Source organism: Dictyostelium discoideum, assembly GCF_000004695.1.
Source record: "Dictyostelium discoideum AX4 chromosome 5 chromosome, whole genome shotgun sequence".
In the NCBI taxonomy this organism is placed as follows: domain Eukaryota; phylum Evosea; class Eumycetozoa; order Dictyosteliales; family Dictyosteliaceae; genus Dictyostelium; species Dictyostelium discoideum.
The window spans coordinates 2579547-2595779 of record NC_007091.3 but is presented as its reverse complement, the minus strand read 5'-3'; the positions used below and the strand labels follow the sequence as shown (position 1 = coordinate 2595779).

General features: G+C 22.6%; 6 protein-coding genes and 3 non-coding genes across 9 annotated transcripts; 8 read left to right on the top strand and 1 right to left on the bottom strand.

The window, feature by feature from the left end:
- The first annotated feature begins 2083 nt into the window (after nucleotides 1–2083).
- Nucleotides 2084–2156, top strand: tRNA-Arg-UCU-12. Its single transcript has one exon. It is a non-coding gene; the product is annotated as a tRNA-Arg (tRNA).
- Nucleotides 2157–3102: 946 nt separating this feature from the next.
- Nucleotides 3103–4668, top strand: glnA2 (glutamine synthetase type I; the record flags this gene model as incomplete). The annotated part of the gene is made up of 1 exon (XM_002649068.1): nucleotides 3103–4668. One exon carries the CDS (start codon nucleotides 3103–3105, stop codon nucleotides 4666–4668), a length of 1566 nt encoding a protein of 521 aa, XP_002649114.1.
- Nucleotides 4669–4785: 117 nt separating this feature from the next.
- Nucleotides 4786–5685, bottom strand: DDB_G0295753 (mitochondrial substrate carrier family protein; the record flags this gene model as incomplete). The annotated part of the gene is made up of 1 exon (XM_002649067.1): nucleotides 4786–5685. The coding sequence occupies one exon, from the start codon at nucleotides 5683–5685 to the stop codon at nucleotides 4786–4788; it is 900 nt and encodes a 299-aa protein (XP_002649113.1).
- Nucleotides 5686–6359: 674 nt separating this feature from the next.
- DDB_G0295743 (peptidase M3A and M3B domain-containing protein) lies at nucleotides 6360–9126 on the top strand (the record flags this gene model as incomplete). Its single annotated transcript, XM_002649066.1, has 3 exons — nucleotides 6360–6376; nucleotides 6725–7658; nucleotides 7903–9126. The coding sequence occupies 3 exons, from the start codon at nucleotides 6360–6362 to the stop codon at nucleotides 9124–9126; spliced, it is 2175 nt and encodes a 724-aa protein (XP_002649112.1).
- Nucleotides 9127–9671: 545 nt separating this feature from the next.
- sno16 lies at nucleotides 9672–9749 on the top strand. The gene has a single exon. It is a non-coding gene; the product is annotated as a C/D box snoRNA (small nucleolar RNA).
- Nucleotides 9750–10336: 587 nt separating this feature from the next.
- sno5 lies at nucleotides 10337–10417 on the top strand. The gene has a single exon. It is a non-coding gene; the product is annotated as a C/D box snoRNA (small nucleolar RNA).
- Nucleotides 10418–11184: 767 nt separating this feature from the next.
- On the top strand, nucleotides 11185–11463 carry DDB_G0295745 (hypothetical protein; the record flags this gene model as incomplete). Its single annotated transcript, XM_002649065.1, has 2 exons — nucleotides 11185–11197; nucleotides 11285–11463. The coding sequence occupies 2 exons, from the start codon at nucleotides 11185–11187 to the stop codon at nucleotides 11461–11463; spliced, it is 192 nt and encodes a 63-aa protein (XP_002649111.1).
- Nucleotides 11464–11757: 294 nt separating this feature from the next.
- Nucleotides 11758–13347, top strand: DDB_G0295747 (hypothetical protein; the record flags this gene model as incomplete). The annotated part of the gene is made up of 1 exon (XM_002649064.1): nucleotides 11758–13347. The coding sequence occupies one exon, from the start codon at nucleotides 11758–11760 to the stop codon at nucleotides 13345–13347; it is 1590 nt and encodes a 529-aa protein (XP_002649110.1).
- An 813-nt stretch (nucleotides 13348–14160) lies between these two features.
- On the top strand, nucleotides 14161–16232 carry DDB_G0295749 (deoxyribonuclease II family protein; the record flags this gene model as incomplete). Its single annotated transcript, XM_002649063.1, has 5 exons — nucleotides 14161–14519; nucleotides 14638–14813; nucleotides 14888–15252; nucleotides 15337–15849; nucleotides 15932–16232. Coding segments are annotated over 5 exons (1714 nt in total), but the record flags the coding sequence as incomplete, so codon positions are not given.
- Between the last annotated feature and the right edge of the window lies 1 nt (nucleotide 16233).

Sequence of the window (16233 nt, the reverse complement as noted above, 5' to 3'; positions counted from 1 at the left end):
TTTTTTTTTTTTTTTTTTTTTTTTTTTTTTTTTATTTATAGAAAGTACTGAGTGAATTATTGTATTTTTTGAGATGTTTAGGAAGTTCTATTGCGGGTGTTGATGATGATTTGTGACACCCCTTGTCCTGTTTTATCAATTGGTGCGTGGGGTGTTATTTTGTTTTTATATTGTTGATTTATTGAGTAAATTTTATTTGTTTTTATATTTGTTTCAGTTAAAAGTGCTGCGTCCAGCTTGTTGTTGTCTAAAACGGTGTTTATTATGCTGGCAGATTGGATGGTGTTGGATCCTTGGATGTTCCAAACACCTATTCTTATTGGGTTTTTCTTTATAGTTTTATTTGGGGTAAATTTTTATCTACCTTTTGAAGTTTCTGGTTTATTTTGTCTTCTAACTGATCTTTACTTTGTTCGTTGTGTTGTTGGTCTTGTGTGTTTGTGGGGTTTTTTGATTTATTGATTTGTTTTAGAATTTCCTTGTTGAAGTTGTCTATATCTTCATCCATTTTTGTTTTTATGCTTTTTTGTCCATATTCACCCAATTTTGGTTTGACTGGTGTTTTGTTGGTCTTGTTTGTTTTGTCTTGTTGTTTCTTTTTTGGTGTGTTTAACAATTTACTTGGTGAATCGATAATTTTCGATGGTGTACCATAGGTTGGGCTGAAACTCATGATATGTTTTATTGGAGAGGAGAAGAACCATTGATTTGAAGGGATTGAAAGTGGGAATTCTATTTTTCTTATTGCATCAGTGTTTGGGCTGGTGAAGTCGAAGATATCATTTGCCTCTCTAAGTTTTTCTTCCGTTGTTAGTCCCTTTGTTTCGCCGTGTTGTTTTATTGGTGTATTGTATGGAGATGGTGGTTCGATAGGTTTTTCTGATTTTGTTTTAATTTCTTGATTGTTTATCGATTGTGTATTGATCTCATTCTCTATTCTTGTTAGTTCATCTACGTTTTCTAGTGATGCTTCTATTACCTTTTGAGCTGTATCATCTAGGGCCATAAATGTTTTATCATTAGATGAGGATGTGATTGGTGGGATAATGATTGTTCTTTTTCCTTGTTTTGGTATTTGTTCTGATGTAGATTGTGGTTGTTGTTCATCTGATTGTTTTTTATTTTTGTTTTCTTCTTGATTTTCTGGTAATGAGGTTTGATCTCTCCATCCTTTGTTGGAGTGTCCAATTAATGTTAGATTGTCTAGTTCAATGATAGTGTCAAATTCTTCTACGACTCTTTTCACTGTTTTGATAATTAGAGTTTCGCCTTTAATTTCTAATTTAATTAGTTTACATCCTTCATTTTCTATTACCCATTCTATTTCTGTGAGTGATTTATACCAATCAAAATCTGTATACATATTTTTTGGTCTTATAGTGGTTATAAATTGTCCTTTTAATTCTGCATCAAACATATTTACAAAATAGATTACTGTACTAATACTGTCTGTGAGAATTTTGAATGTATTATTACTTTTGATTAAAACATCTTTTTTGTCCAAACTTTTTTCTAAATCTTTTTTTATTTTATCGTCTGGTTCGTGATTGATGTTTATGACGTATTTGAATTGTTTTTTTTTTAATTGAGTTTTATCCACAATTTCGCTTATTTTTTGTAGGCATTTGTGTTGCTTAATATTTGTGGTGTTGTTTGTGATTTTCATCTTATTTTCTTTCTATTTTTTTTATTTTTCTTTAAAAAGTTAAAAATCTGGAAATTTTCTGATTAACTTGGGTTCCCAGGTTTTTTTTTTTTTTTTTTTTTTTTTTTTTAAGTCTTTTTTATATGAAAAATGAAATAATCAAAAAAAGAGATTGTTGTTGTTTGTTTTTTTCGATCTGATTATTTTTTGCTTTTTTTTTGAAAATTTTGCTACGCAAAATTCTCAAAACGAAACAAATAATAAATTACAATAAAGTAAAAAGATGGCTTTTTAAAATAGTTTATTTATTTATTTATTTGTTTTTTAAGTCTTTTTTATATGAAAAATGAAATAATCAAAAAAAGAGATTGTTGTTGTTGTTTGTTTTTTTGATTGAATTGAGTTATAATTTCGGGTAATATTTTTAATTTCATCAAAGCCCGTTTAGCAAAGTTGGAATTGCGGCAGCCTTCTAAGCTGCAGGTCGTGGGATCGAGACCCACAATGGGTGAATTTTTTTAAAACACCAAGATTACATCGCTGGTTCGATGCCTTACTTTTTTTCAGTTCAGAATTTCAGAGATACATGAAAGTGGAAGCTATAAATAAAGTTCCAAGATTAAAAACGTCTTGAGTTGATTGCGGTGCATCTAAATAACATCAAAACTAGTTCCAACCAATTCTTGTACCGAAATTGTAATCTTCAATCCCACTAATAAATAATCAATAAAATTGGCAATAGTGTTCTACACACAAATGAGACAGTAGGGTAAATATTAAATATTATATATTAGTATATTATTTATTTTTAAAAATTAAATAAATTTTGAAGCTAACATGATTTTTTCTATTTTTTACAAAAGGAAAAAATTAATTTAAAAAAAAAAATTAAATAAATCTCCAATCTTTTTATTTAATTTTTATGTGTGTTAATTGTAAATTAAAAAACAATTATAAAATATTAATATAATTGTTTTTTAATTTACCTTAACACACAAATATTAATATTAAATTATTAATTTTATTTAAAAAAAAAAATTATCTCGCATTTAAAAAAAAAAAAAAACAAAAAGTGGTTGTTTTTATCCATTTTAAGGAGTGATGATTCCCTTCAAAAAAAAAAAAAAAAAAAAAATAAAAAAAAAAAAAATAAAAAAAAAATAAAAAGTAGATTGCCAATTGGTAAGAAAATAAATTTAAAATAAAAAAAAAAAAAAGTGAAAATAATAAAAATTTTAATAATTAAAATAAAATTAAATTAAAAAAAAAAAAAAAAATTTAAATTGAACAATCAATAATTAATTTAAAAAAAAAAAAAAAAAAAAAAATTACAAAATACAAAATAAATAAAAAAATTTTAGAAAAAAAGAAAACAAAGATAATTAATAAACAAAAAAAAAAAAAATAAAAAAAAATAAAATAAAAAAAAAACAATTTTATTAATTATAAAAAGAAATATGAATAAATTAGTAAATAAGAATATTTTTATAAATAAAAATAATTCATTAAAAAACTTTGTAAATAATTATTCAACTAAAACAAATAATAATAATAATAATATTTTTAATAAAAATAAAAATGATTTAAAATCATTCAGTAGTAGCAGTAAATTAAATAATAATAATAATAATAATAATAAATATGAAGAATCAAAATTAATGAATGCAGAAGATTTAATATTAAATCAAATAAAGATTTCAAAATCACCATTTGTAAAGATTGCAGGATCTGATATTGATGGAATTTTGAGGGGAAAATATTTGGATAAGAGTAAATTTGAATCATCTATAAAGAAAGGGTTAGGATTTTGTAGTGTAATATTTGGGTGGGACAGTTCTGATAGTGCCTATGATAATGTTAAATTCACAGGTAATCATACGGGGTATCCAGATATGGGAGCAAGACCAGATTTATCAACATTCCGTACCATTCCATGGGAATATGATGTACCACTATTCTTGATGGATTTCATTGGCACCAATGGAGAGCCATTACCTATTTGTCCTCGTTCCACTTTGAAAAAGGTTATAAAGAAATGCCACGAACATCAATTTGACCCTGTTCAAGGCATGGAATTCGAGTGGTATAATTACAGTGAAAATAATAAATCATTGTTGAATAAGAATTTCTCGAATTTAGAACCACTATCAAATGGTATGTTTGGGTATAGTTTATTAAGAACAAGTCAGAATTCTGAATTTATGAACTCTCTTGCCGAGCTACAAGGCTTTGGTGTACCATTGGAGGGGTTGCATACAGAGACCGGTCCTGGTGTTTACGAAGCTGCCATTAGGTTCTCCACTGCGTTAGAATCTGCTGACCGTGCAATACTATTCAAACATTGCACTAAGGAGATTGCATCGTTGCAGGGTATAATGGCAAGCTTCATGGCCAAACCATTCAAAGATTTGCCAGGCTGCTCAGGACACATGCATCAAAATTTCAATTGTTTAAAAACCGGTAAGAACCTATTCCTCGATGAATCCGACCCAAATCATATGTCTGACATTTTCAAATCATTCGTTGCTGGTCAATTATTATTGTTGCCTGAGTTTTTACCATTTTTCGCACCAACAATCAATAGTTATAAACGTTTAGTCGATGGGTATTGGGCACCAACCACACCAACATGGGGAATGGATAATAGAACTGTAGCATTAAGAATTATCAAAGGTGGTAAAGCAACAAGATCAGAATTCAGAGTCACAGGATCAGATGTAAATCCTTACATTTCAATCGCCGCTTCATTCGCTGCTGGTCTCTATGGTGTCATTAACAAATTAGAATTAAAACAAAAACCAATCATAGGTAATAGTTATGATCTCTATAAAAAAGGACTAGTTGAAAGATTACCAAGATCATTAGCTGAATCAACTGAATTACTATCAAAATCAAAGATTGCAAAAGAATACCTTGGTGAAGAATTTGTTGATCATTTCGTTGAAACTCGTCGTTGGGAATATAGACAATTCAATCATCAAGTTCATAAATGGGAATTAGAAAGATATTTAGAAATTATTTAAAATAAATAAAAAAAATAAATAAAGAGTATATATATCTATATATATATATATACATATGTAATTAAATATTGGTATTTTTTTATTTTTTTATTTATTATTTTTTATTTTTTATTTTTTTTATTTAAATAATAATTTTAAACCATCATAAATTAAGAATTGAACTGTTACTAATGTAGTAACCATTACACATCTTGCTTCAACACCTAAGAATAAACCACGTACACCAAGACGTTTAATGATATTTGCGATTGCTTTTGTTGCACCACCATCAGTCTTTTCTTGATTAATTTTTGAGAGGATGGTATCAGCTGGATGAGAAACCAATGAAGCCACTAAACCAGAGATTGCACCAGTAGTTAAAATGACACCTAATCTTTGTTTATCCGATAGATCCTCTCTTTTGATATTTCTACTTGATGCTAAATATTTGTAAAGGTAATCATTTGCCAATTCATAGGTCACAAATTGTGATGCTGTATAAGGTACTTGCTTGAGAATGATAGGGGTCAAACCTTTATAGAACCCACTGAATCCCTCCTCTTTTAAAATTCTATTGAATCCACTAAAGAAACCACTTGCAAATGTTGGGTTTGACACTTGACGAATACGAACAGCTTCGAATGGACATAAAGCGATATCACCAATGGTTTCGGCGATCGCTGATGCTGTGACCCAAATTGGGATTCTGTATGTTTTGGCAACCTCGTCAGAGAATTGTGATGAGAATTTCTTCTTTAAAACATCATACAATCCAAATTTAAAGAAACCTTGAATTGCATATCCATAGGTTGTAGCACCCAATCCCTGTAATAACATACCACCTCCCTCTTGTCTAACTATACTTTGCATACTCTTTATCATACCTTGATTATATTTAATTGGATCAATTTGAATTCTAGTTTTAACAACATCCATTGGTACCACTACTACATGTGTAAAACAACATCCTAATGCACCACCCATACCACATTTTAAAAAATTTTGAAGTGAAAATTTTGAATCATTTATACTTGTCATTTTATTTTTTTATATATTATTATTATTATTATTATTATTATATTTTATATTTAATTTATTTGCGCTAATATAAATTTAATATTATTATGAAACTTTTTTTTTTTTTTTTTTTTAATTTGTATTATTACAATAATAATTTTTTTAATATCTTTTATGATTCGTTTGAATTATGTGTGTGTGGTTTTTTAAAAAAAAAAAAAAAATAAAATACTAATTATAAATAATTTTTTTTATTTTATTTTTATTTTATTTTATTTTATTTTCCTTTTTTGTTTTGTTTTTTTTTTTATCCTTTTAAAAAAACACAAAATAGGAGCGTTTTTTGAAATTTACAATAAACTCTTTAAAATGAATTTGAAATTTACTTATTTTTTTTATTTTTTTATTTTTTTTGGAAAAAAAAAAAAAAAAAAAAAAAATTAAAAAAAAATTTTTAAAAAAAAAATTAATATCATAATCATGATCGTCAAAAATGAATAAAAAAAAAGCCGACGAACGATTTTTTTATTTTTTTTTAAATTTTAATTAATTAATTAATTTATTTAATTAATTAACCATAACGCCATCTAACAAAATTTTATTTTTTTTTTTTTAATTTTTTTTTTTTCCAAACGACTCTTTTGCCACTGGTAAATCCATCAATTTCAAAAAAAAAAAAAAAAAAAAAAAAAAATATGAAAAAAGAGATTGGGTTAAAAAGGAAAATGAAAATATCAAATTAATTAAAATTAAAATAATAAAAAAAATAATAAAATAAAAAATCTAAATAAATAAACTTTATTTTTAAAAATAATTAAAGTTTTATTATTATATTTTCATTGTTGCAATATTTTTTTTTCTTTTTTTTTCTATGTTTTAATTTTTTATTTTATTTTTTAAAATTAAATTTCATATTCCTATTTTTTTTTTTTTTTTTAAAAAATTTTTACAAATTTTTTTATTTTTTTTTTTATTTTTTTTTTTTATTTATTTATTATTTTTAAAAAGTTCACCACTAATCAATGATATCTTTTACAAATAAAAATTTAATAAAATATAGCAATGTATTATTTAAATCAATTAATAATAAAAATAATTCAATTAGATTAATAACATCAACTAATAATAGTAGTAATGAAAATGTGGGATTATTAGGTATTAAAGAATTAAAGACACCAAAAGGATGGGAGGATTTATTTCATAAAAAGAATGAAAAGATTAATGAAATTAGGGATCATATAATACCAATTAAAATCAATCAAGAATCAACCATTGAGCAATTAAAAGAGACATTATATTATATTGATGGGATATCTAGAGAATTATGTGACCTTATGGATCCTGCACAATTCGTAATGAATGTCATTCCCTACGGACCACATAAAATTGAGTCACATAAAGCATTCCTAAAGATGAGTGACACTGTCAATAGACTAAATGCAAACTCTGATCTCTATCAACTACTATTGGTAATCAGGGACCACAAACACTATCACCAATTGCCAAACGATCATCAACTATTTCTCAATGAAATGATCAAAGAGTCTGAAGTGAATGGCATCAATTTGAAACCAAAAGAGAAATACGAAATTATGAAATTAAAAGACGAGATATTTGCTCAAGGTTCAATGTTTATCGAACAATCTTTAAACTCTTATAAACATCCTCCCAATGTCACATTAAATATTCCCTACTCCTCATTGGTTGGTCATTTACCTCTGAAATACCTTCAACAATTACCTCCAAAGAAACCAGATGGTAATGTACCATTCATACCAACCGATTATCTAGTGGCTGGTATCTTAAAATATATACCCGATCCAAACATTAGATATTCAGTTCACAGACTACAATCCATTTCAAATTGTTATGATAGTGTATTAAATCATTTAGTTCAATTAATTTCAAAACGTTATCAATTAGCAAAAACTTTAGGTTGTGAAAATTATTCATTTTATGAATTAAAAAATAAATTATTAAAAACTCCAACTCAAGTAAATAATTATTTATTTGTATGTTTTTTTCAATTATTATTTAAAAAAAAAAAAAAAAAAAAAAAAAAAAAAAATTTATATTTATTATTTTTACTATTATTATTTATTATTATTATAATAATTTATTTTATTATTTTATATTTTAATATTTATTTTTATTATTATTATTTTTTTTTTATTATTTTTATTTATTTTTATATATATATTAAAAATTATTATAATTTTTTTATTTATATTTATTTAGGATTTATCAAAAGAATATAAAGAAAAATCAGATGAAGAATTAAATAAATTAATAGAAATTAAAAAAAGAATGGAACCAAATAATCCAAATAATGATAAAATATTTAGTTTTGATTTACCATTTTATAAGAATCAAATGTCAAAAGAATTTTATAAAAGTCATTCATTAGATAAAGAAGAACTTTCACAATATTTCACATTGGAAAATGTTTTAAATGGTTTAAATATAATTGTTAATAAATTATTTAATTCACAATTAAAAATTGTACCAATGAATAATGGTGAATCATGGGATAAATCAGTTATAAAGTTTAATTTATTAAGAAATGATGAAAATAAAACAATATTAGGTATAATGTATTTAGATCCATGGGAAAGACAAGATAAAGCAACTGGTTGTGTAAATCATCCAATTGGTTTAGGTTATAAAAAATTTAAAATTTTAAAAAATAATTTAAAAAATAATTTAAAAAATGAGGATGATGATGATGATGAATATAATGATGAATATAATTTACCAAAATGTTCAATTACATGTTCATTTACTCAAAATAATTTTAATGAACCATTGAAATCAAAATTACAACATTCAGATGTAGAGACGTTGTTTCATGAATTTGGCCATGCGTTGCATACTTTGATGTCACGTTGTAATTTTCAACATTTGTGTGGTACAAGAGGTCCTACTGATTTCATAGAGATACCAAGTACATTGATGGAGAATTTCAGTTGGAATCAAGATTTACTTCAACAATTTGCAATTAATTCAATGGGTAAACCAATATCGAATGAAATGGTAACAAATTTAAAAAAGACTAGAAATTTATTTCAAGGTATTGAAACTCAAGAACAAATTTCATTGGCTTTCTTGGATTTAAAATTACATACCGTAGAAACTGATAAAAATACAAGTACCAATATTGGTGATACAAATATGTCACCTGCTCAAATCTTAAGTACTTTACATCAACAACAAATTGGTATTCATGGTACAGTTTCAAATTTCTTTTTAACCTCTTTTAATCATCTCTTTTATTATGGCGCTTCTTATTATAGTTACCTTTTGGCAAAAGATTATAGTAAACGTATTTGGATCAATCATTTTGATTCTGGAAAACAATTAAATCTTGAAAAAGGTCAATTTTATCAACAAAATTTTTTAAAACCTGGTGCTTCAATTGATCCTTCTTTAATTTTAAATAAATTTATAAATAAAAATAAATAAAAATAAAATAAATTAAATAAATAAATAAAAATAATAATAATATAAAAATAAAAAAGAAGTAATAAATAATCAAACATTGAAATAATCATATTAAAAAAATAAATAAAAATAAATGTGAATACTTCTTATTATTATTAATTTTTTTTTTAGGAATTTTTTTAAAATATTATTTTTTTTTAAAAAAAAAAAAAAAAAAAAAAAAAAAAAGTGTTTATTTATTTATTATTATTTAAAAAAAAAAAAAAAAAAAAAAAAAAAAAAAAAAAAAAAAAAAATTGACTAACATGTAAAAATGAAAATAAAAATAAAATTAAAATAATCATAACGTTGTTTTTTTTTTCTTAAAAATCATTTTCCGTAAAAAATATTTTTTTTTTTTTTCATTTTTTTTTCTTTTTCGGCTTTTTAAATAATTTTTTTTTTATATTTTTCTATTCACTTTTTTTTTCCACAGCAACAAAAACTATTTTTGTAAGTATTATCTATAATATTTTATTATCAGTTCAATTATTATTATTATTATTATTATTATTATTATTTATTTAAATATGATGAAGTATTCAAACTCAGCTCTATGAAATCTGTGATTACTCAATTTGATTTCTCACGACAGTCTTCTGACATTATAAATAAAAATAATAACAATAATAAAAGCTGATATTATAATTATTATACTTTATTTTTTCCAAAAAAAAAAATTAATTGCTAATTAATATATATTTTTTTTTTTTTCTTATTAGGTTTTTTCTCTTGAATTTTCTTTTTTTTTTTCTCTCCCTTTAGGTACAAAAAGCTTTCTGAGATTATATGTAAAAAGGTAATTATTTTGAAAAATACTTTACCGAGTATTTAAACACTTATTTTTAAAAAAATTGATAATATTAATATGATGAAGTAATTCAACTCAGCTCTATGAAATCTGTGATTACTCAATTGATTTCTCACGACAGTCTTCTGACATAATTTTATCATATTTTTTTAAAATATTGTGTTTAAATAACTATGGTATTATTTATATTAAATAATAAAATTTTATACTAATTTATTTTTTATTATTTTTTTTTTTTTGCTTTTGTTTGAAATTACAGGTTAAATCTTTTTTCAAAGTCCAAATTCTTGGTAGTCCTTTTTTATATTAATTTTAATTGGTAAATATTTAATAATTTATTAACTTTGTATTTTTTTATTTGTTGGTTTGGGGTATAAATTTTCTATGATGAGTATCGGACACTTTTGAACTTAATTGAAAACGAAACACGATTTTTTGCGTTATCTAAATTTTCCTCTGACATAATATATATAACCTAAATCCAACAAATAATATACATCAATTCTAAATTATAATTGCTAACATTTTTTTCTTATTTTAAATTATTCAGAGTTTTAATTTCCTTTTCTTTTTTTAATATCTTTTTTCTATATATTTATTTTTTTTAAAAATTTTAATAAAAATGTTTTTAATTATTATTTCCTTACTCATTAGTATTTAGTGTGTGGTTTACCTCCCACACTTTTTTAATTTTAATTTTTTTCTTATACACCACCATGGCGAATTATTATTTTTTTTTTTTTTTTTAAATTGAAAACATTAGTTTTTATTATTATTTTAAAATTTATTTTTAATTTTGTTATTTTAAAATCAATCAAGAAATCAGTGGTAATTATTTTAACCACTAAAATTTATTCTATAATTATTCATAAGCCAATGTGTGTTCCAATCTTTGCATTGTTTAACCCAATTTGGAATTTTTAAAAATATTAAAAATAAAAAAAAAAAAAAAAATATATTTTAAAAATATGGTTAGCCAATGAGAAAATTTTTAAAAATTAAAAATATAAAAAAAAAAAAAAATTATTTTTATTTAATAATAATGAGATATATAAAAAAGGAAATTAAAACAACAATAAATGAGCTAAAGGAAAATAAAAATAAAAATTAAAATTAAAATAAAATTTAAAGATAAAACAAAAATAAAAAAAACAAAAAAAAAAATTATAAATAAAATTATTTTTGTAATTTACCGGTCCATATTCAAATAAAAAAAAAAAACAAATAAAATGTCATTATTTAGTAAGTTGACTTTTTTTTTTTTTTTTTTTTTTTTTTTTTTTTAATTTGAAATATTTAATTAACATTTTTTTATTTTTTTTAAAATAGAATCATTAACCTCAATTAATAAAAATAGAATAGGTACAAATAATAATGAAATTCTACCAACAAGCAATTACAACAATATAAATAATAAAAATCAATTTGGTAATGAATCATCTAGATGGATACCATATAAGTATTGGATAGTTAGTTATGGTTATTATAAAGTAATTGCCCATTGTTAAAAAAAAAAAAAAAAAAAAAAAAAAAAAAAAAATTACAACAATTATTTAAAATAAAAATTAATTTATTTATTATATTATTTATTTTTTTTATTTTTTTAATTTTTTTTTATTTTTTTTTTTCTTAATTTTTTAATTATTCGTGAAAAAACAAAATTACTATATACGTATTTTTTTTTTTTTTTTTTTTTTTTTTTTTTTTTTTTTTATTTTATTTTTTTCCCCCCAAACCCCTTTTTTTTTTTTTTTTATTATTATTATTATTTTTTTTTTTAAATCATATATAATTAATTTATAATGACCATAATACCATTATATATTCAAAAATTTATAATTAAATTACTGTGTAAACATATTGATAGACAAAATAAGACATTGGAAATTATAACAGATCTTGATTCAGAGTATAGAAAGAATGAATCTATTAATAAAAAGTTAATGTTATCATTGGCATTGGTTTGTAAAGATTGGTTTAAAACATTATCAAATAATTTAACAGTATCAGTTGATTTTAATTATAAAGATCAATCATCAACAAGTATATCATATGGTAATAATAATAATAATAATAATAATAATAATAATAATAATAATAATAATAATAATAATAATAATAATAATGAAATTAATAATGAAAAATATTCAATAATTAAAAGAGAGAATATTAAAACCATTAAATTACATCATGATTACAAGAAACCATACTTTTATAAAATTATTGGACCAGGTGGTGGTGGTTCAATAAGAGCACCAGAAGGAGAGAAAGAAATTACAATTAATGAAATCGATAATAGATTTGAAAATTTAATAGAATATCAAAAACAATTACAACAACAACAACAACAACAAAAAAAAAAACAACAAAATGAAAATCAATTAATTATTAATATACCATTTAAAAGAGTTTTAATTAGAAATATTAATATTGTTAATTTTAATGATAATATTGATAAATTAATTATATTTAAATTTAAAGAGAACGAAATCGTTAAAAGTAATATACAATTATTGGAATTGGAAATTAATCAATCAAGTAATTTGAAGGATTTAGAAAAGTTAAAGAAAAGAGTGACCAAATTATTTTCACTCTATATTCATTTTTGTACAGAATTACAGGAACCAGTTATAAATGAAGCATTTAGATATTGGAATCATTCATTAAATCAATTATTTGTTTCACAAACATTAAGAATAACTGAAATTTTTTCAAAAAATGCTTCTATGATTTCAAATGTCAAATATTTAGAAATTTATGATTCAGCAATCTCTTTAAAAGATTTAACATTTTTATTATCTCCATTGGTCTTTAAAGATTTACATCATCTTTTTGTTGGTATTTGTTTAAGAAAATTAGTGTATTGTTTATCTGATACACAAGATAAACGTTCAGATTGTATATGTAATTGTTTGACAAGCTATTCTTCAATTAATGACACTTTCAAAGACCAAGATTCATTCAATAATGATTGGTTAGAATTAAAGGAGATGGTAACAAACAAAAATAAAAATTTAACATTGGAATCTTTGTTTATTGGTAATTCTTGTACTACCTATGGTGCTTCATTACTTTGGAGTTCAGAAAAATTCAAAAAATCATTTATAAATAATTTCACTTGCTTCTTGTCTTGGATATCACCTTTAAAAAAGTTTTCGATACATGGTGGCGATAACTCTATCATTCTCTTTAATATAATGGAAAACTTAAAAAATATAATCTATTTCGAATCAATGGTTGATCAAATATCTGGTAGTGTGGATGATTATAAATTTAAATTCAATTCTTTCATTTCAAAAAATCAACATATCAAACAATTTAAATTATTAAAATTAACTGTTTCAAATAATGGTTTCTCAAAAAATTCTTTAATTGATTATAAAAATTCTTAACTTTAAAATAAATATTTTTATAATTCTTAAAAGAATTTCAAACATAAAATCATTAACCAAAGTTTAAATATTATTATTATTTTTTTCTTTTATTTATGATATTAATTAATTATTTACCAGATCTAGATCATAATCAATAGTTTTTTTTTGGATATTAATTATTTGGAGATATAGATTTGGATCTTTACCAATTATTAATAAAAAATATAATTTTTTTTTATTTTTTATTTTTTTTTTTATTCTGTTTTTTTTTTTTTTTTTTTTTTTCTAATTCAAATAAATAATTTTTATTTCAATATCCATATTAAAAACAAATGTAAATATAAATGCTATTGGTAATTCAATGCTACACATTTAAAAAAAATGTGAAATATGTGTATATTTTTTTTCCTTTTTTTACTTTATGAAAATGATAAAAAAAAAGGAATAAGTCATTTAATTTTATTTATTATTTAAATAAATTATTTTTTTCTTCTAACATTTTTTTTTCTATTTTCAAATATTAAATATTAATAATAATGATATCATCTATTGGATTCGAATAAAAAAAAACGACAATAATGTCTAGTTTTGAAACATTATTCAAAAAGAAAAACAATAATGGTGCACCATATGTTGAACATTAACACAATAATTTATATAAATGATTTATTAGTTTAATAAAAAAAAGTTAAAAATACTCGCCTAAATTATTGCTCATGTTTTATCAGAATCTTGTAATAGAAAAATAAAATTGAATAAAATAAATATTTTAATTTTTAAAATAATTTAATTTATTTAAAAAGAATAAAAAAAATAATTACAACAAATAAAATGAAAAAGATTATTTTAATTTTTTTAATTTTAATTATATTTAATATTCAATTATTTTATTGTCAGCCCATGTGTTTACAAGGAGGAAAAGATATTGGATTGAACAATATAATAAGAAAATGGTACATTTACCAGTTACCTGAAGAAGGTGGAATTTATTATTGGAATAGTTTCTCTGATACCATAACTGAAAAAATAGGAATTGAATATTCATTAAGATATGATAGTGAATCAGCGTTTTTATTAACATTCAACCAAATGGAAAACCCAGATTATAATTATGTTACCTACAATGATCATCCTGATGAAACAAGAGATAAAGATCCAGTAGGTGGACATTCAAAAGGATTTTTTATTTGGTAAATATTTTAATTTTTAATTTTATTTAAATTTTTTAAAAAAAAAAAAAAAAAAAGGAAAATTAATTTCTTAATTTAAAAATTGATTTATTATTTTAAACACATTGTGAACTTGTAGGAACAAAGATGGTGGTATACATGTGATGCATAGTTTTACAGCATTTCCTTTGTTTAGAACAAGTAGAAATGATGAAACTATGGAGAAAGGAAAATTTGCAAAAAAGCCACAAACAGGTGGATTTAATCCTGGTTTAGAAGTTTTTAATCATAAAGATAAAAATTTAAGAGGTAATGGTTCATTATTTCATACATTTAACCAATTTCATTCCTTTATTATTAATATTAATTTTTGAATTTAATACCAAAAGATAAGAACCCAAAATTACAACAAGCACAGTATGCATATTGCTATCCGATTTCAAAAACAGGGATTGAAGTTGGTATCTATAGACATTTGGTATTAACAAATTCAGTTATTGGTTACGTTAATGGTTTGGCAGTCAATTGGGGACTCTCATCATTAGAGTTAACAAATATATTAGATGATTTAGATCCTGCCAAATTTCCAAGAGTTAGCTTTATGAGAATACCTGATACAAATGATTTTCAAAAGAGAAATATTCATTACGAAAATATTAATATTCGAGAATCTCAAGTAACAGCCGGAATTGTTAATGATGTTAAAATATTGGACCAAAATGATAAATTCCCATTGTATGTTTTGGCAAAGCATGTATGTGTATTTTCATTAATCTAATCAAAATCTTTAAATTACCTTATTTATTAAAAAAAAAAAAAAATTAACTTTTTAAACCAGGCATATTATTTTTCGGAATACAGTAAAAAGCAACATTTAGAAACACTTTATAACCAATATTCAGAAAAATTATATTTTTATCAAAAACAATTTTATAACAAAGATAACCAATTAGGGAAAAACTATATTTATGGTGTAAGAAGATATATGGATCCCAGTAAATTGAGTTATAAAAATTTAATAAACATTTGGACATACATTTCAACCTTAAAGATGGATTTTGGTGGTCAACAAATTTCACTATTAGGAAACTTTTATTTACAAACTCAACATTATAATGACATTGAAACAGGAAAAGTTTCAAATCTTGAACGTAATGTATATCAAGTTGAAGATATAACTGGTTATGCTCCTAATAATAAAATTATTACAAGAAAAAAGGATCATTCAAAACAAGCTTTTTCAGTTATTCAATTTAAACGAGATTTTCCTGATGAAGTTGTACCAACCCAACCTAATCAATATGATTATAAATGGTTTTGTGTTGGTGATAATAATTTTATGGAAAAACAGGTAAGTAAAAATTTATATTTAAATTATGGATTTCTAAAATCTAGTTTTAATAAAATTGATTTTTCATAACACTCAAAAATAGGCTCATAGAGGAGGATCAGTACATTGTTTCAAAAGCCCAACTCTTAGTAAATTTTTTTCAAAAAAAGTTTATTCGTATTACTATATAAGTTCAAGTGGAGAAAGGACATTTTATAACTCAAAAGTTAAAGAAGGTATTAATGATTTTATTTCAAGGTTGGTAATTAAAGAAAATAGTGATGATATGGAAAGAATAAGTAAAATTCAACAACATTATCAACTAACTGGATCATCAATGAGTTTTCCACCACCATCAGACAAAATCGATTTGAATGTAGAGATTAATGGTGGTGGTAAAATAGA